Here is a 20,518-nt window from a genome sequence, read left to right as displayed (position 1 = left end):
TTACATGGCATGTGTCGATCGCATAATCAATAGTCTGATACTTAGACTGCTTGATGGGGAGACAAAATGTTGTGAGCATTTAGTGGTAAAAAAAGTATAGTGATCTTTTTTCATGTTAGAAGTCTTTAGCAGATAACTAGAGATAATTATGACATTTGTATCAACTTGATATATCAGGTTGATTTAACATACTCAGTGCCACATCAACTCGACACTATCCTTATTATCCCTTAATGGTCCCCTATCGTTTATCTATAAATATGAAGATACAGGCACCATTAAAGTAAATTCATTCTACTCCTAATTCTCTTTATTACTCTCTTTCTGACCTCACCTATTCTGACTTACACGTCAAAGTGTAAACATAGTTCCCTGCCTTTGTCTCTAAACGTTCTTCTCTTCTATCTTTCCAAAATTACTCTAAAATCAGAGCTCAACACAATCAGTAATCAAATCAAACAAAACCAAACCTAAACATAACTTGCAACATACTTTGATGAAGTTGCTAGTAAGCCACTTAGGTGTTCCTCTTATTACAAAAATGCTCTATGATAAGGAATGTACTCCTCTTCTTGAGAAAATCACGCAGAGAATCAATAGTTGGACAGCCAAGCACCTTTCATATGCGGGAAGAGTGGAACTAATTCAATCTGTACTATTTAGCATGCAAAATTTCTGGTGCAGCCATTTTATTCTTACACATAAGGTGATAAAAAGAGTGGCACTGCTTTGTGCATCCTTTTTTTGGAAAGGAACAGATTGCTCAGCTCAACGAGCTAGTGTTCATTGGAATTTTATCTGTTATCCAAAGTCTGAAGAAGGTCTTGGCTTGAAAGGCTTGAAAGTTGAAGGAATGGAATCAAGCTTGTATTCTTAAGCACATCTGGCAGACTTAAAAAATTCCATCCAGGAGCTATTTGGCAGGCTATAAGGGACAAGCAGATAAAAAATTGATTGGCAAGAACTTATTTGGTTCCCTTCTCACATACCTCGGCACTCTATCATCTCTTGGTGGCTATCCTTGATAGACTTCCTGCCACGAATAGGTTGCAAAGCTGGGGTATTTAAGTGACAAATAGAGCTTGTTTGTTATGTAATGCAGATGTGGAGTCGAGGAATAATCTTCTTTTTACTTGTACCTTTTCTAAAAAGGTCTGGCAAAGAATTCTTCAAAAATCTGGTATAGGCAGGCAGGTGGGTGACTGGTTTTCAGAGTTTCTGTGGGCAAAAAAGCAGTGCCACTCCTTTTATCTCCTTAATGTAAGAATAAAATGGCTGCACCAGAAATTTTGCAAGATGAACGAATGCAACTATCTATTATACTTGGAGAGAGAGAAGACCAAGTCAATGTTGAGCTTTGTCATAACTGGCTCATTCCTCAGAATATCTTTTCCATTTTTTAACTTGTAATTACCTGCAATTTCTTTTGTAATTCTTTCATTTGTTTCTGTTCTTAAAACAGAAAGCACTGTACATCTTGTAGCAGTATTCCTGCTTCTTTGCATAAATGAAAGGTTTGAATCGGGTCGAGTTTCTTGTAAAGTGGAAAAATATAGGCTTGAGTTTAGCTTATGACAAACAAATTCGAAGCATGCACTAATATGTGGCTGCACTAGGCAAGCGATTCAATTGATTTATATGTGATTTGCCAAAGTTCAGGATTCAAAGTCAAGCTTACGATATTTCTTGATTTTTCTATTTCTTTTGTCTTGTACAAACTACAGCAACTAAGAAAACAAGATTGGAATTGTACTAATCCATCTATGGTCCATCGAGGGTTGATCGGTTCGCATTCAAACAAGCAGGAAAAGAGGATCACTACTCACTACTCAGTAGTTTCTTCGCATAGTCAATTGGAAAATGAATGGTAATATGTTAACAAAAGTGACAAGGCTCACTGCTCGAGAATAGGAAATTGTAGCTGTTGAAATCACGAGTCACAAGGAGGGAGTGAAAAGCCATCTTAACAGCTTTTGCTTCTTTTCTCAGTTGAAACTTTCACTAACTCTCTGTGTATGGTTCCCATCGATCTTCAAAAGGAGACCCGACAACTGCAGCTCTAGTCTAGATATGAAAAAGTGAACAATAAATCCAAAACTTCGTCTCCTAGTGAAAGAATGCAAAAAGAAGCACTGAGTTCTAGACACTTTCTTTGCCCCCTGCAACCAGAGAGAAACCGTAGCTTTTGACTCGAAGTATTTTGATTCCAGAACAATGAAATTCACAACTTTTTGGGGATGATGAAACATTACTCAGTACATTGTCCACAGCTACAAAAGTTTAAAGTAAAGTAGGAACTCTTGATAGAGAACTGTATGTTCAATGGGCTAATATTAAACTGTAGAAAAAATGAGCCCGTGCTTTTCTTCGTCCTAGCTTTTCCTGGATATGGCTCCGGGTCTAGTTGGTATCTCAGTCTACAATTCTACATAACTTCTTTGTAGAGAATTTCTTCACGGTAGAGCTGAACAAAACTTAGCAGACTTAAATGCAAGAGGGTACATGAAGGAGTTGGAGTAAGTGAATCTTATAGCTTGGCTGGTCATCAAAGCTTTCCCTCCATTAACCAAGCAATCATCATAGGAGACCCTTTTGAAGGTTGTTGGGTTTACTATTCTTGCAGAGGCAAACCAACCACAGTGGAGATGGATGTCTGAAGGAGGACAACCAGAAACACAGGTGTTGATAATCTGCACTATGAATTGTGGGATCCCAGACGTGGAATCCTTGCTTTGTGATATGCTTATGTCTCTGTTTGTGCAATTACCTGTTGAAGAAAGGTAAGCAAAGCAAAAAAAAAGATTGGCATTGTACCATCAGAGGAGCATGAAATAGAGAAATAGAATATTTACCATGTACCAAAAGCTTTCTATGACTTGAATGTGCCTGCTGTGTTGTCATATTAACTCTTGTTAACTGGCAGTTATCACCACAAGTTGAATGCAGAAGTTTCTTGGATGATTCTGCCAGAAATGGTAATAAGAACTCCAAGATTTTGATAACACAGATAAAATAACAAAGTTCAACACCAAAATAGAAGAATCAAAGATTAAGAGTGGAAAATTTAATACTACCTGCATGCATTTCAAGATCACAGAATATAATTATGAGCATCAGCAAGTGGAAAATCCAGTAAATATGAGTAGAGCTCATGATTTTTTTTTTTTTTTTGGTGAGATGCAAATCAAGATGAAATGAAACAGTTCAGCAGTTGGCCTGCGTCTATGCCTCGTGGTTAAATGTGACAATTGTGAGAGAGAATGAGAGATTTGTGGAGTTTATAAGGCCTTTGAGCATTGAATGGTGACCCTTAGCTACTTGACCGGTGTAATTGGGTACTTTACAAGTGAAGTACGGTTTATTATATCAAGGAGACAAGAGAGGACCACCCATCCCATCACTTTCTTTCTAACAGCCATTTGGAATACGGGCCCAATGCCATTTTAAAAAGTTCCCTTAATAAGGATTCAATTCAATAGCAAAGGTGATTTCCTATTAGCATAACATGATACACCATGTATATTAGGCTTCATTTTTTGTTATGGCAACAAGAGGTTGATACAAGAAATGAAACATCATATAACCCATTGTAGTGATGTACCGTCCTGTTGATCTTTTGCTAACATTTGTTGGTCAAAAAGCAAATTTCCTCTTTCTATTACACCTTAGCAGGTGCCACCTGTGTAATTTCAAATTCCACTCCCCACTCTCTCTCTCTAAGCTGTTTCTACTTTCTTGTTTCGTTTCTGCAATATTACAGGCAGAGGAAGAAGCAGCAGCTTCAGTAAAGACAAAAGTTGAGTCCTGACTCAGGCTCCTGAGCTCTTCAAGAAAGTTGCAGGGTGGAATTGGACAACCTGCTTAATTAAAAGAAGAACTTGTAAGAATAGCTAGCCACATATGATCCCATCTGAAACGAATCTGTAAAGAATAAATATATTATTTTATTTCATTTAAAGTTATATTATGTATATTTATATTATGAGAGATTATAAGTATATTTATACGTAACTAAATGTACAATTATTGATAACATATTTCAATATAACCTTTAAGTGATTAGAGAGAACTGTACAAGAGCTTGTTATTAAATTAATGAAAATTTGAGAACTTGAAGAAAGTGCTTGCAAACAAGGTCTCAAACAAAGTGATAAGAGGTCTTTATATGTTTTCTACGAGCATGAAAGATTAGATTGGCAGCAAGTTAAGTAACATTCATATTGTTAGAATATACAAACAAGGTAGTGCAAGAGAATATATAACTTCGTTTAATATATAAGAAATCCAAATTATCTCGAGAAGCTATAAAAAAAGCCATATACTTTGCTTTAGTATTAGATTGAGCAATAGAAACTTGCTTTTTAATACACCAAGAAATGAGATTAGAACCTAAGAAAACATAGTAACCCATTATAGAACGTCTAGTGTTTGGATAACTAGCTCTATTAGCATCAACATAGTATACCAGATTCGGTATAGTGCAAGAAAGTAATCGAATATCACAATTGGTAGTTCCTTTAAGATATTTCAAGATTCGTTTCATAGCTTGAAAGTGAATATCACGAGGCACATGCATAAATTGACAAACTTGTTGCACAACATAGGTAATGTCAAATCTAGTAAAGTTAAAATATTGCAAAGCTCCAACAATGGTGTGATATTGTGATAGGTCTGCAAAAAAAATCCCATCATATAGAGAAAGCTTCTTACCAGCAGTTACTAGAATAGAAGTAAGTTTGTAGTTTTCCATACCCAAACACAAAAATAGAGACAACATATATTTGGTTTGTGTAAACAACAAATGTTTTGTTGTACAATATGCTTCTATTCCAAGAAAATAATGAAAATTATTGGGATATTTCATTGAAAATTATGAAGAAAGCTACGAAATGAATGAATGACTAACACTTAATGAAAAGCCAATGAGAATAATATTATCCACATAAAGTAAAAGCAACATCATGTCAGATGAGGAATGCCATATGAACATTAAAGGATCTGCTTGACTGCTTTTGAAACCAAAGGCATGAAGAGCAGAACTAAATCTTTGAAACTAAGCTCATGGAGCTTGGCAAAGATCATAAAGAGAGTGATGTAATTTACAAACATGATGAGGATGATTAGGGTCTACAAACCTTGGTGGTTGTGCCATATAAACTTTTTCATGCAACTTGTCGTGTAAAAATGCAATTTTGACATCTAATTGCCTAATGGACCATCTTCTACTAACAACAATAGAGAGAACAATTCGAATAGTGATGCCTTAACAAAAAAGCTAAAGGTGGAATCAAAGTCAATACCTTCTAGTTGTGTGAAACCTTTAGCCATTAATCTTGCTTTATACCTCTCAATAGCACCTTCAGCTTGCTCTTTGATTTTATAGATCCTACGACAACTAACAACATTCATGGATGAATTACGAAGCACTAAAAACCAAGTATTATTTTACATCAAATCAAAATATTCATCATTTATAATTGAAATCCATTTTTCATCTTGACATGCTTCGTTGAAGAATTTTGGCTCAAAAGATGGATAATTTATAACACATAAAGAGTATGGTACTTTGGGCCTTCAAGTACCATCTCGACTTTGTGTAACCATGGATGTATAGTTTTAGAACTAGAAGAAGTGGAGAGCTTAGATGATGGTTGAGCAAAGGGTGCAACATAGTTGTATCAAGTTTAGAAATAGTTGTATTTAGGATTGAAACACTTGGTAATGGTTCTAACATAATTGTAGTAAGAGGTATGGGAAAAGATACCTCAGAACTAACCTCAAGAGATGTAGAAAAGTCAATAGGATGAGAAAGAATCCTAGGAGCTGTAGAACCAAAATGTTTTGCAAAAAAAAAAGTAATTTTCATCAAAGACAAAATGTCGTGAGATATAAACCCGACCATTAGAGGGGTCTAAACAACGATATCCTTAATGGACTGAACTATACCCCAAAAAGACATAACAAGTGGATTTTGGGAAAAGCTTATCTTTTCGATAAGAAACTAAATGAGGATAACAAGCATATCCAAAAACTTTCAAATGATTGTAATATGGTACAGAGTTAAATAACACCTCAAAAGAAAAATGATTACCCAAAACTGATGTAAGAAGTCGATTGATAAGATAAACAACTGTTAAAAATGCCTCAAGCCAAAGAGATCATGGTAAGGAAACTTGAAACAATAGAGTCAGGCCCATTTCCTCAATATGTTTATTTTTTTCATTCTACTAAACCATTTTGTTCATGAATATGTAAACAAGAAATTTGAAGAGAAATACCATGGTGATCAATAAGATTTTTAAAATCACCCTTAATAAGCTTATTAGCTCCATCACATTGAAAAAATTCGATCTTGTTGCCAAATTGATTTCCAGCAATAGTCTTAAAAATTTTAAAACAAGTAATACTATTAGAATGACGTTTTAATGGATAAAACGAAGTATAATGACTGAAATCATCCACAAAAATAATATAATAGCGAAAACCAATAACAGTAGTAGTAGGTGATTGCCCCCAAAGATCACGATGAATTAATTCAAGAACATTAGAAATTATCCTAGTAGATAAACCAAAAGGCAAAAACGTCAACTTTTTTTTGCTTGACAAGCTGCATAAGTTAAGTTACAAAGGGAAGAATCCTTAGGATAGATAAACTTATTAGATTTTAACTATGCTATAATTTTGCTAATTAGATGTCCAAGTTGTTGATGCCAAATTATTCCAGAAACTGAAGAAAAACTGTCATTAAACAAAGCTTGTTGGTCGCATTACCTCACACCAACAAATCATTCCACATCTCTTATAGGAATCCTATAAAGGTTGCCTTTAACTAGTCCATCTAAAAGTACCTTTCCCATGCAAAGATCCTTAATAAAAAAACCTCAAGTAAGACAATATAAATCACAGTTATTGTCTTTGGTTAGCTTAGCAATAGATAATAAATTTTCCTTTAATGTTGAACAAATAGAATATTTTTCAATGCTAATTTTGTAGAACAAAGACATATAGAAGAATCACTAATTCAAGTGATGTTTAGAGAATTACCATCACCAATAAAAATACATTCATTGCCAGCATAAAGAATGGACTAATGTACCAATGATGGATTGAAAGTCATGTGACTAGTAACACCTGGATTTACCAACTAGTAGGCATCATTGTCATTGTCTATTGGAGTATTAAATGGAGTATCATTTGAAATAACAGTAGAAAGATAAAGACCAACAAAAAAATTGCTTAGACTATAATTAGATTTATTATAGCGATATTGATATGTTACAGTAGTATAGTTGAATTAGTGACAAATTTGGCACTTTATGACACAAGTTGCATGTTGAGAACGTGGAAAGTTCCTGTTATCTTGGTTATTTGTTTGAAAGTCTCGTTGATATATATGATTTGTGCAAGGAAAAGACAGAGAATCACAATGATCATACATTTGATTAATCTGTCCAGTGCACCTAAAATCACGATGAGGATTATTGAAGTGCTGACCTCGACTAGTTGAGTGAGTTACTATAGCGGTTTTATGAGAACTAACAATGGAATTCATAGGTTGTGATAACAATATCTAAATTTTTTTAAGCGCTGCTCATAAACTAATAACTGTACTTTTAAATCATTAAAGGAAATGAGATTCTCTCTATTTTCAATAGCAAAGATAACCGGTTGATATTCAATTGTATTTGGCAGTCCATTCAATGTATGAGTGACCAATTCTGAATTAGAGATAGGATGATTTATGGCTACTAAATTATCAAAAATAGATTTTATCTTGGCAAGATATTCTTTAATAGACAATTCTTTTACTCAAACTCAACAACTCATCACAAAACAGATCTAACTTTGTTTGACATTATTGATGAAAAATAGTTTCTAAAGTTATCCAAATCTAGTGAGAAGATGACAAACCCAGGACTTGTGCTTGTGCACTTTACGACAATGTTGTCTTCAGATAAGAAAAAACAAATTGATCCTTCTTCACCCACTCTGTATATGCAGAATTGGATGTAGTTTCATTATCTTTGGTTATTGTTTTAGGAGGAGGTGGAATGATGCCATCAACATGTTCCATTAAATCGCTGCATAATAAAAAATATGTTATCTGATCACGCCAAAGTAAATAATTTTTTGAGTTCAATTTAATAGAGATAACGCTAGAAATAGTGGAGAAGGAAAAAGATGATATGAAAGAGGATTGGTTGTTGAAAGCCATTAAAAAGTTTAAAAAATAATATATTATAAAAAAATTGTTAGAGTAGAATAATAGAAAGTAATTATTTTTAGATTTGAGAAAAAAATAAAATATTTGGATCATAATTGAAGATAAAAAAAGAGGGAAGGCCACCACTCTAACACCATGAAGCGAATCTATAAAAAATAAATGTTATGACTTATTCCTTAAAGTTATAGCATAATATTTATATCATGAGAGAATATAAATATATTTATACCTAACTAAATATACTATTTACAACATATTCTAATACAGTCCCATCAAAACAGTAAAACTTTTCCATTTTTTTCCAAGCCTATGCCAGGACTTATACCAAATTCATAATTTTTTCTTATTGTAAAAACAAAACAACATAAAGGAATGAATCATTCATCATGAACACAGAAAGCAAACTTCTTAGCTACACCATTTGCACGTGCATCTCCATACCTATCATCAAACATGGCAACAGTCCAATCTTAGATGTGCATTCCTTGTCCTCTCGCAGAGTTTGAGTGCTATGGGTATTTTTGTTCTCAATAGTTAACATTACGATGGAGCCCGAACGCTGAGAAGGCCAATGTGAAGACACCTCGATCTCCTCTGGTTTTAAGCCAAATGTAAAATGTGAAAGGAAAACTACCTTCAAGTTTCACCGAGATGGTGTGAAACTGTGAAGAATCAGAATCTTATAAACAGTGAAAGCTGCTCAAAGTTCATTTTTTTCCTCTTAAAACAAATATAGTAAATAAAATGATGTTTCCCTAATCTGACATTTCTCTTAAATGCAAAATTTCAGCAGACTCTCAGACCGCACCAAAGGGTAGGTTCACATTCTGTTTGGTATATTCTCAGTTTCTTATTTTGTGTTAAAATTGAAACAACATTTATATTAAAGTCAACCAGGGATTGAAGATAAATGGAGAGATTATCTGTTCTTTTTCCTTCAGCTGTTTATGGAGCCATGTGAGAAGGCCGTTTAAGTTCTGCAGATACTTAAAAGTCATGGCTGCTGAACAAGAAAGATGACTAAACCTACCCAAGCTTAATTACAAAGATAGAGCATTGACTGGTAAGAATACTTCTAACAGGGAGAATTGTATCAGGTTTTCTTTATTAGTAATTTGCTAGTTATCAAGGTCACGTGAATTGCTTCAGGTTTAAGTCAGATTCAGGCTTAAAATACATGCATTCTGTCTATATCCTGAACCTAAGCCGCCCTAAACTCGATGCTACTTCTTAGATATTCTCCCATCAAATACTATCAAGATAGCCAAAAAAAAACAGTACCCAAAAAATGGCAACCATAGAGTAGAAACCACTGTAATTGTGACAATTTTTTGTGGTCGAAACAGTAAGTGTGATTGTTGATCATTGAAGTTTTTTTTAAAACCAAACCTTCATTGTTGATTGTCCACTCCAGCAACTGTGGAGAAAAATCCTGTCTCCCTTTTGGACCTCCATGCCATGTCACGTGTTGGAGCTGCAGTATGCGCAGCCTAGTCCAGTTTCTATGCGTATGCAGCAAATACAGGTGCTAAGGCCATTACCAACCATTGAACCAAACACAAGCCTGCTTTCATGGTACGACATACCGACCACTAACGCGCGTTTGACATGACAATAATGTGTCCATATAGACACAAGATTTCAATGTCTGGCTTTGCTCGAAAATTGATGGTTGACTAATAGAAATTCAAGGAAAACATATGAGGATGCACGGTTTTCCTTGGACATGTCAAGTCGATGGAACAACTCAAGGTTGGTTTGTTTCACAAGGAGTTTCGCTGGTTCTTGAACCAAAATTGGAAACGAGAGATGGCAGTGTGGGGGCTTACTCGTCCTTGTCCTTGGTTTGTGGAAATTGGGCTCGCAAAGAGCCGACAAAACTGCCTAACTGGGATAGTTTGTACGGTCCATTCTTCTTCTCAGCTAGTCTTCAATTACTTTTTCACTTAGGCTTATTTCATATATGGATTATTATTTCATGGTTCTTGAAATTTTTAAATTTTATGCACAAAGAGGTAGACACGAGTGATTAAGATTTAAAATTTAAAAATAAAGTATTTAAATTTGAATTTTCATTATATTTGTTGATAGATGATTTATAAGTTTAATAAATTTTAAAAGATTTATAAATTTTTTAAGTGTAAACGATTTATCATAACTTTGGAAATGAGATAACCCTCTTGTTTTTAACTTTGATTCTATCAAAAAAAAGAAAATTTTAAATTTTATAAATGAAATCAAAACATTATCATAAGCTTTTTATTATATATTATTTTTTAACTTTTAATAATAATAGTGAATTATTTCTTTGTCTATCGATCTATTGCATTTTTCATTTTTCTTTCTGGTTTCAAAATCTTGTTTTATTTTCCGTCTCTGGTTATTACCATTGCTGTAGATTTGGAAAATTTTGTTAGTAAATGAAATGTGTGTAATTTCATTGACTGTTAGTAACTTAAAAAGCCAGGGATAAGAGTTTTAAATCTTGAGCTATAAATTAATTCTAAGTTTGTTTACGCTGATATATCAATAATTAATAGCCAATATACTTTTTTTTTAAAGAAAAATTATTGTTGATTGATATTTTAATTATTTCATTATCATGTAGTACTTATATATTGTATCTTCCTACTGACTTCATTGACATCAATTTTGGACCATCTTCATATTTTAAGAACCTTACCAAATACAAAATATAATATGATACAGGAATCAATAGAAGAAATTGGACCTCCCAGCCGATGCTCAACTGCCATTGACAGCATTTTCCTGCAAATTCATGGCTTCTCCAGGCAGCTTCCTCTTCTCTCTTCACTTGATTAGCCTTTTTCATACATTTATCAATGCCAATTCTTTGCAAAAATCAAATACCTTATGCCTTTCATTTGACTGTGGCAATGGCTTCACTATTGGCTACCCCTTTTGGCATCAAAACCAGCAGTCGTCGATGCAATATTGTGGATATCCAGGCTTTAATGTTTCCTGCATTGATCAAAACCCAATGCTCTATCTCTCTAACAATATCTACAGCATTAGAACAATAAATTACTCCAACAATTCTCTCGTTGTTGATCATTTTGGATCAAAAGATGTAGCATGTCCTAGGTTGTATCAAGATTTTATGTTGCCTACTTTGTCTTTGTTTAACTATAGTATTTTACACAACAGGATGTTACGTTTCTTTTATAATTGTACGTTGTTTCCTCCTTCACTTCCTTCTATAGCATGCCTGCAATACAATGCCAAGAACTCATATGTGTTCACTGAGGGAGCAATCCCAGAGTTCGATTGGAATACCTATTGCGAATCAACAGTCACTTTCCCGGTGATTGAAAAGGCAGTCAATGGAGTTTTAAGCAATGGTTTGGCAGGAGCTTTGAAAGAAGGATTCGAGTTAAAGTGGGAGCAGACAGATGTTGCTTGTCAATCATGTGAAGCTACTGGAGGCTTTTGTGGATACAGTAATGATCAGCTGCAAAAGAATTTCTTCTGCCATTGCCCTGATGGAAAGCATTCAATCAGTTGTTTTCACAATGGTATATATGCTGTAGCTTTCCTTAATTTGCTAAATAAATATCATAATTGGCAATCATCCATTAGAACAAAGATTAGTTTTCACTTTCCAGCTTCTTATATTTCACCTAGTTTATGTTGTGTTAATCACAGGTGAAAGTTTAATCAAGTTTGGACCAAATTACCCAGCTATAGGTGAGCATTTCTCATTGCAAATGCTATGACCAATCAAGTTTTGAAGTATTTTTCATATTTGGAGGGTTCCACCCATAATATTCATATCTTCGGAATATGTGTTTAGCACAAATATTTTAAGAAAAATGAAGAGTGAAAGCAATATATATAGGCTATAACCCAACGACTCCAATGGCTAACAACGTTACTAATCTTATTGATTCCCTTTGGCAGGTGCACTGGGTTTTGGCAGTTTGATTATGGCAGCAACAGTGTTCTATTTCATTCAGAAGAAGAGAGTTGCTTTGTACAAACCAGTTTCTCAATAGAATATCAGACAGAGGAAACAAAAAACTGCTTTTATTCATAGAATTGCAACTTTTTATTGCTGCGTGTATCCAAAGGACTATTCAATTGGTAATTATTTTTTTCAGGCACCCATCTCTTCACCAGATGCCATTTGAGGCTTTGAGCCACAGCTCAATTAGTAAAATTTTAAGTTCATTTTTAGCTCAAAAATTGACCAACAACCTTCATAATTCAATCCAACTCTTCAATTTTTGTTTTTCAATTTGGCAGTGGAAAATGATTCTCTACAAGATTTTCTTGGGTCTCTCCTTTTAGCAATCAACGATGTATATTCCCAAGCTGATTGGGCCGAAGAACGGGCAAAAAGTAAGCCATTGAAAAATCCAAACAGGTTAACAATGGCAGTTTAAAAAGGGCCAAAAGTAGCCCAAATTGATGCCAGGGCCACCGATTAACACTGATTGACGAAATTGGCCCATAGTAGAGTCACCAACAGTCTCTAGAGTTGCCTTAAGGCCCAAATTCAATACCTTTTAAATCCTGGTAATGGCTTCTGTAGCGTTTTATATCCTAAAAGAGTTTTTCAGCTTCTTTATATTGCATTTACCTGCATTTTTTGCTTGTCCCATTCTCAGAAATGAGTCTAACGTAAAAAAGAGAGAAAAAAAAAAAGGATTCCATGGATGATGATTTTGGTGATTTATACAACGAAGTTGAAGTCCAAGCTAGCTCAGCTATGGGCGCATTGTACATTGAACCAGAAGACAACAGACCCAGCAATGGCTCCAAAAGCACCAAAGCTGACGAGAAATTCGTCACCGGTTCAGTTATGGAAGATAGTGACAGCAAGGACGATTTGAACATTGTCTTTTGTCCATTACATTATATATTTTTGAATTAGACTGCAATAATGCAATGAACTCTCAAGACCAAGAATGGAGCATTACATTATGCCAATGACTCTATCAAGCTTTTCAATTTAGGCTCTGCTCTCTGAAGCTTTACGATCAAGTAGTGTGAGCTCGATGTCCTTAAAGCCATTGTGTTCAATTACGTTTGTTTAATCATAGGTCATCAATGTAAAAGTGATACAGCTTGATAAGATAAAGCTTGTTGAGTCATAACGTACAATCAATCATTTAAACAAGTAAAAATGAAATATGGTAAGATTTGAATCCATACTCTCAATGATCGACCAAATGGAACGAGTCACACATGAAAGAGAGAATCAGTTAGCCAAAAAAATATTGTATATACCAATCCACCATATTAAAGAAGCTTAGAACTCTCAAACAATATCAGCATTAATTAGTTTGAGAAATCAATACCATGGCTATGATTAAAAAAAAAAAATTACATTAAGAAGATTGCATTAACCCAATAACCATGTTGGCCTGTATGACTAATGCAAGGTACCATCATATTAACTTGATAAGAAATAAAATCTAAAGATAAACTCTTCAGAAAATGTCTTTTATTGAACCATTCATTTTGCAGGCCATGACCCTAAATATTTTGAAGTCTCAGATCCAAGTGGCAGTGCGGCACCTCTGACTCTATCTTCGGTAGAAGTTGGCAGATTACTGGTGGGATTAACATAAATTCCAATGGCGCTGAGAGATACTGTACCATCATTCCTTCTTAAAAAGTGTCCATAAAATCCACCAAACAAACGTAAATTACCAAGTCGAAAGTCAAATCCAGCAACTTTCGTTTGGCTGCCGAAGGGTCCATATGTTGTTATATTCGTAGTAATTGTAAGTGCACTGATGATATAGGAATTAACATTGCCTGCTATCCCAGTAATATACTCTGATGGATGGTTGAGATGTACCTGTTTTGTAGTACAAACATAAGATATAAAGGATTTAAAAAGAAAAAAAAACTATAGCCTTTTTGAAGGAAAAAGCTTAAAGAGACTTACAACATTGAAGAATCGACCCCCAGACTCTCCGTGTTGCTCGGACAACACTAGGGTTCTATTTTCAACATACTGAAATTGTAAAGAATTAATAGTATCATCCCCATGGGAAATATATATTTCAGTGATTTCAGAAAGACCCATCTCATCCCATGGTTCTCCTGCACGAGATCCAGCAGGCCCTACTTTGATCATTTCTGACTCTGAGGGATTCATTTCTTGACTCAACCCGAAACAGAAGGGATGCATAGTCTGCCCTAGCTAGCTACTCTCTCAAATCCAATGGGATTGCAATTTTAAGGTTGGTATATATATATATATATATATATATATATATATATATATATATATATATATATATATATATATATATATATATATATATGAATTTCCAAGTGTTTGTTATTCCTAACGTAAAAAGTTTTTTGAGGAACGAATGTTGTCCTTTGCTTATGGAGAGGATTGTTGCAATAAATCAACAAGCATCGATTCTCTAGTTGCTTGCAGGCTCTGCAATCCACTGAAATGAGAATAAATCAAAAGGCTAGCTGGTTGAAAATTAATTCTTCCATGGCTAATTATATCACATTTTTACAAATGCAATAGTACGGATCTCTTCTTAATTTCTTTTTCTAAGAGGGTCTTCCAAACAAGCCAGCACAGCCCTACTGAGCCAACCGGTGTTTGTTTGTTCTCATCCACATCCTGCTCTCATTTTAGTGCCAAAATAATAATAATAATATTAATAATATGCAGTTGGATTGCGATGGTTAATTTAATTCAAATATTTCAATCACATCTAATATATCTAATTTAATATATACATATATATATATATTATATTATAACATATAAAGGTAAATATTAAAAATTATTTATGTAGACTTTTAGGTGGATGATTTCTTTTTTTGACAAGTAAAAAAATTCTTAAAATTTTATTATAATAATATGTAAGATATTTCTTAATTTTAAGTTATTTATCATTATCATAACGTCTAGATCTGGGGATCTATCGCTAGACATTGACTTAAGGGAGTCGCCACCAATTTTTTTGATCTAGGTGCGATTGGCCACCTAAAGAATCTGTCCTTTCAGGGAACACCTAAGGTTAAGGGTCCTTAAAAGAATAGGTTCAGGTCTACTAATCAGAACAAAGTTCGAGAGTTCGATTACGTATGAGGAAGGTTATAGCACCCTCACAATGCCCATCAAAAGATGGTATCAACTTAAATTTGTGTTATCTAATGAGCATTAAAATTTTATCAAGTAATTAATTATTGAAAATTATTCTCAATTGACTTTAATACTTTTAGCAAAAAATTGAAAAAATTTTCTCACCTCAGGAGTATGCAAGAAAACTTCTGTTTCACTTACAGAGGCTCCATCGTCGGATTATTTAACATTAAAAAAAATAAAAGAAAAAAATGATTGTTTTTGTGCAGGAAAAATTTATACTTTCAACTTTTTTAAAAAAAATATTTTTTTGAAACTTTAATTTCGAGAAAAATTGATACTTTTAACTTTTTCTCAAAAATTTATTTTTTGAAAATTTATTTTTAAGAAAAATTGATACTTTCAATTTTTTTCCAAAAATATTTTTTTGAAAACTTTTATTTTCAAGAAAAATTGATACTCTCAACTTTTCCTCAAAAACCTTTTTTTTTTAAATTTATTTTTAAGGAAAATTGATACTTTCAACTTTTCCCCAAAAATATTCTTTAGAAACTTTGATTTTCAAGAAAAATTGATACTTTCAACTTTTCCCAAAAAAATTTTTTTATTTTTATTTAAAGAAAATAGAATAATAAAACAAAATAAAAGTGAAAATAAATAAAAATAAAATAAAAAAATAAAAAAAAGTAAAACAAAAATAAAAATAAAATAAAGATAAAAAGAATATTAAATAAACCTAATCTAATAAATAAAAAAAATAAATAAACAAATAAATAAATAAATTCAAAAAAAAAAAACCTGGAGCGGCTCGGAGTATAGCTCGGCTCAAGGAAGAGAAACGGCTCGGAGAAGCAGCTTGGGACCTCGGCTAGGCTCGACTATCGGCTCGAAGGGGGGAAGACACGTGCCGGTCAGGAAGCGGGTCGACACTCGAGTCGGGTTGGATCTCGGCAAAACGCGCGGATCCTCTAGGTCACTTAAGGCAAAAACGACGTCGTTTTGGGAGGGTATATAAGGCTCTTCCCTCTATTTTTCGATAGAAACCTTCTCCCCTCTCTCTCTCTTCCTTTTTTTTCTCTCGCTTCTCTCTAAAACGGTCGAAGAACTTCGGTTGAATGTTCACCAGATTATGAAAAATTTCATCGGAATCTGAGTTTTTCGTCGGAAGTTCACCAAAAAGTTGGTCGATTTCTGGGATCCTTCGTCGGAAACTGGGCAGCTCGTCGAAAACTTCAAAGTTGGCCGGAATCTTCGCCAAAAAATGTAACTTTTATCGAAAAATTTCAATCGAAATATGGAATTTTTTAGAAATTCTCAAAAAAAAATCTCCAAAAAATTTCTGCTAATTCTCAGAACACTTCTAAATCTTTTCTTAGCCTTTAAAAATTTTTTACACGCCCCTTTTCTCTCAAATTAGTAGCTTTTGCTTACTGTTTTTTCTCTCTTTTGCTTCTGTGTTCTACACCTATTTATAGGGATTGATCAGAAGAGTTTCTGATCAATCCCTACTCCTTTTTGGATAAGGATTCAATCTTTGAATCAAATCTAGACTCTAATTGAATCCCCATTCTCGGTAGGATTCTTCAACAGAATTCAATCTCAGCCCCAAAAAAAAGAAAAAAAAATCTGATAAACGAAAAAAAATCAGATAAACGAAAAAAAATAGATAATTAAAAATAATAATAAGATAAATAAAAAATACTACAAGATAAGTAAAAAAAATAATAAATAAATTATAATAATAAATATATAACTAGATAAATAAAATACATATATAGATATTAACAGAAAAGAAAAATAAATAAATAAAGATATATATATATATTAATATATAGTAATAATAAATAAATAATACATAAAATACAAAAGAAAAAAAATAAAAATAAAAATAAAAATACAAAATAAAAACCAAATTGGGCTTACCCATTTAGACCAGGCCCAACTGATCCGGACCTGGACCAAATTGGGTGTCTACAGCTGCCCCTCTTTGCACATTTTCTGTGAAACAAAAATTACGCAAAGACGTAGACACCCAATCAGAACTCAACTCGACCTTTTTACTTTTTTTGTTTTTTTGTTTTTGATCAAAGCTCCTCTAGGCAGAGGCTCAATGACTTTGAGAAACATAAATGGCTCCTCTAATCAGAGGCTCAACAACTTTAAAAAAATAAATTGCTCCTCTAAACAGAGGCACCACGATTTTTGGAAAGTAAATTGCTCCTCTAAACAGAGGCACCACGACTTTGGAAAGTAAATTGCTCCTCTAAACAGAGGTACTAAACAGAGGCACCACGACTTTGGAAATTAAATTGCTCCTCTAAACAGAGGCACCACGACTTTGAAAAGTAAATTGCTTTTCTAAACAGAGGCACCATGACTTTGAGAAAGTAAATTGGTAAATTGCTCCTTTAAACAGAGGCACCACGACTTTGAAAAATAAATTGCTCCTCTAAACAGAGGCACCACGACTTTGGAAAATAAAATGCTCCTTGACAATCATGTCCAAAGGAGTTGAAGATCATGATTGAAGAAATTTTGTAATGGGAACTCAAAGATTCACAACTTGAATTCAATATTCATAGGTTCAGATTCATAAGAACCTTCCAACTTCGTAAGAATTTACTGAAATTTGATTCTCAAGATTTCAGTTTCGTTCAAATTTGCAAGATCTCAAGATTTGCATTTGCAACTTGTAAGACTCGCATCAAAGATCCTCATTGGAATTTTGGAGACTCACATCCAAAAGTTCAAGGCTTTTCAAAGGTTCTCATTTGGCAAACTAGGAATTCATATCCAAAAATCTAAAGCTTTTCATTTGAATTTTGGAGATTCACATCCAAAAATTCAAAGCTTCTCATTTGAGTTCAAAGGCTCACATGCAATAAACTTAGAATTTCACATCTAAGTTCAAAGGTTCTCATTTAAAACATTAGAAATTCATATCCAAAAGGTTGAAGCTTTGTATTTTGGAGATTCACATCTAAAAGTTTAAAACTTTTCATTTGTTCGAAGATTCACATTCGATGAACTTTAGGGTTTCACTCCTCAAAGATTTTTATTTTGAAACTCAAATATTCTCATTTGAGTTCTCAAAAATTCTCATCAAAATATTCGCAATTTCTTTTTCAAGTGACTTAACAATTTGTATGAATGAATGTTATGACCAAAGATGTAAATACCTTCTTAATGATGCAAATGCGGTAACTTATATCCTCATAGTGTCATGCATGTCCAAACAAAGTTTAATTCATCAAATTATGTGCATGTACTATTCAAGCAATGATGCCACCATGATGCATGTAATGCCAATGTTAATAATGTCATGAAATCCTAAATAATTATGGAATATAATCCTCAAGACCCTACCATCTCACATTCTCCCTTGTTCAGTTTCTCAATACTTTGGAATAAGTTTCATCAATCGATCATCACTTGACCATCATTCAATGGACTTCTCAGCATTAACAAATATCAAAACAAGTTTCATCCACCATCACTAGTCATTACTCATAGGTGTCTCAGCATTAACCATTTCAAAATAAACTTTATCCACTGATTGTTTTCAATCATTCAATCAAAACTTGCAAGCCATATCGATCAATTCATCCTTGTACTCATCACTTGGTTATACCACTTTTCAAGATTTACCCCATCATATTCTCCATTTGATCACATCATATATCTTTTCAAATCATCTCTTTTAGGTTTCTACCATTTCTTCATTTTGTTACCACCATCATCTTAGATTTCTTTTCAAATGAATGCAAGACTCTTTTAAGCACATATTCATTCATTTATTATCATTTCAATTCTTGACAAATACAATGCAATCAAGCATTTTCTCAATTTATTCTAGGAGTGAAACAATAAGAGAACACAAGGTGAATTATGGTAAAGATAATCAATGAAGATCTGTTTTGGTACAAAGTAAATGGGAAAGAAAATAAATTGGATACATGTCATTGGGATGGATGGTATGTCCAAATGATGAATATTCAAACAATTCTCAACATTAATCTAGGATTCTTTTTCAAAAACTCATTCCATTTACTGTTGAAGTCATCTTGAGCTTGGCGAACTTTACCCCAGTCTTTGAGGGATCTTCATATGTCTTTGATCTTCCATTCATGTGAGCCATTTGACCTAGATCTTTTTTTTTTTACCAAAATCACCCTTTCAAGTTTTCAATTTGAATCTCTTTTTTTCATTTTCTCATTTTTTCCTTTTTTTTTCTTTTTTTTTCATCATCTTTTTTTTTTGCTCATTTTTCATCCATTATTGATATCTTCCATACATCCAACTTTAGAGCAGTGTAGCATGATTTCATTATTTCATCATGAGCATACATTCGTTCAACATATGATCATTCAAGTTAAGCATTTACACTTGATCCAAATGAACTTTTTAAGGTTGTAATGTAGGTCAAGGTGAGGGGTCATAAAAGAAATGGATATAATAGGCTCAAAACATATATTAAAAAGGTTCAAGACCGGAAGATCATTTGATGCAGCTTGGCATTTTGCCCCCACATCATTTCACTATTTTTTTCTTTTCTCACACAAAATATTCTCATTACTTTGCCCCAAGTCATGTGTGGTATTTATTTTTCTTTTTTTTTCTTTTTTTTTCATTTTTGAGACCTTTTGTGAAATTTTTTTAAAAATTACCCCCCAATGTAGATGGTGATCATTGGTTAGGGTTCTTCAGAAAACGAAATCATAATAGGCTCAAAGGGGTAACAATAAATGGTTTTTCGAATGGCAAAAAAAATATGGTCATTTTTCATCTCAATTGTGAATGCCTTTCTTGAACATCATCTATCGAACAAAACTCATGAACCTGTATAAAAGATTACACATCTTCAAGATATATCTATTTCACCTCTAGTAACTGCTTACTTTTTTGCTCAAATGATATCATCATATTAATATGGATGAATTCTCAAAATTAAATCTCAAAATTATTGTTATCATTGTCTAAATATTCATCATCTGAAATTTGAGAATGAGAATATAAAGTTATGAAAAGTAACAGGCCATGGAATAATGGTCGAGTGAAAGAAAAAATGTAATGAAATGCATTAACTTGCCCTTATTAAAATGATAACAAGTGAAATCATATTGCAGAAAAGAAATCCTAACATTACTTTAAAAGAACTCTTAGAATGATAAGTAGCATTCAACCAGTTTTAACATCCTCTTTAG

The 20,518-nt window shown here is 33.2% G+C and overlaps 3 protein-coding genes across 3 annotated transcripts; 1 reads left to right on the top strand and 2 right to left on the bottom strand.

Annotated features, from left to right (window-relative positions):
* Positions 1–1,986: 1,986 nt before the first annotated feature.
* LOC111307174 (protein TAPETUM DETERMINANT 1-like) lies at positions 1,987–5,409 on the bottom strand. Its single transcript, XM_089751491.1, has 4 exons — positions 5,301–5,409; positions 3,732–3,857; positions 2,853–2,963; positions 1,987–2,767 (listed from the first exon to the last, which is right to left on the bottom strand). Exons 1-4 carry the CDS (start codon positions 5,407–5,409, stop codon positions 2,454–2,456), a joined length of 660 nt encoding a protein of 219 aa, XP_089607617.1. The 3' UTR covers positions 1,987–2,453.
* A 5,762-nt stretch (positions 5,410–11,171) lies between these two features.
* On the top strand, positions 11,172–12,240 carry LOC149512716 (LEAF RUST 10 DISEASE-RESISTANCE LOCUS RECEPTOR-LIKE PROTEIN KINASE-like 1.2). The gene is made up of 3 exons (XM_089751490.1): positions 11,172–11,760; positions 11,891–11,932; positions 12,146–12,240. The coding sequence occupies exons 1-3, from the start codon at positions 11,172–11,174 to the stop codon at positions 12,238–12,240; spliced, it is 726 nt and encodes a 241-aa protein (XP_089607616.1).
* A 1,212-nt stretch (positions 12,241–13,452) lies between these two features.
* On the bottom strand, positions 13,453–14,414 carry LOC111307521 (inactive protein RESTRICTED TEV MOVEMENT 1-like). Its single transcript, XM_022905539.2, has 2 exons — positions 14,145–14,414; positions 13,453–14,054 (listed from the first exon to the last, which is right to left on the bottom strand). Exons 1-2 carry the CDS (start codon positions 14,388–14,390, stop codon positions 13,707–13,709), a joined length of 594 nt encoding a protein of 197 aa, XP_022761274.2. The 5' UTR covers positions 14,391–14,414; the 3' UTR covers positions 13,453–13,706.
* Positions 14,415–20,518: the final 6,104 nt, after the last annotated feature.

This window comes from Durio zibethinus, chromosome 22 (assembly GCF_047325235.1).
Source record: "Durio zibethinus cultivar Kanyao isolate XHJ-2024 chromosome 22, ASM4732523v1, whole genome shotgun sequence".
In the NCBI taxonomy this organism is placed as follows: Eukaryota; Viridiplantae; Streptophyta; class Magnoliopsida; order Malvales; family Malvaceae; genus Durio; species Durio zibethinus.
This window is presented reverse-complemented; position numbering and strand designations above follow the sequence as displayed.

Excerpts from the sequence above, each read along its gene's own strand:
- LOC149512716 (XM_089751490.1), top strand. The coding sequence starts at position 11,172 with ATGCAATATTGTGGATATCCAGGCTTTAATGTTTCCTGCATTGATCAA. Across the intron at positions 11,761-11,890 it reads AATCAGTTGTTTTCACAATG|GTGAAAGTTTAATCAAGTTT; the intron begins GTATATATGCTG and ends TGTTAATCACAG. Across the intron at positions 11,933-12,145 it reads ACCAAATTACCCAGCTATAG|GTGCACTGGGTTTTGGCAGT; the intron begins GTGAGCATTTCT and ends TCCCTTTGGCAG.
- LOC111307521 (XM_022905539.2), bottom strand. The coding sequence starts at position 14,390 with ATGCATCCCTTCTGTTTCGGGTTGAGTCAAGAAATGAATCCCTCAGAG. Across the intron at positions 14,055-14,144 it reads GGGGTCGATTCTTCAATGTT|GTACATCTCAACCATCCATC; the intron begins GTAAGTCTCTTT and ends ACTACAAAACAG.
- LOC111307174 (XM_089751491.1), bottom strand. The coding sequence starts at position 5,409 with ATGAATGTTGTTAGTTGTCGTAGGATCTATAAAATCAAAGAGCAAGCT. Across the intron at positions 2,964-3,731 it reads TGCAGAAACGAAACAAGAAA|AATCATCCAAGAAACTTCTG; the intron begins GTAGAAACAGCT and ends CATTTCTGGCAG. Across the intron at positions 2,768-2,852 it reads TAGAAAGCTTTTGGTACATG|GTAATTGCACAAACAGAGAC; the intron begins GTAAATATTCTA and ends TTTCTTCAACAG.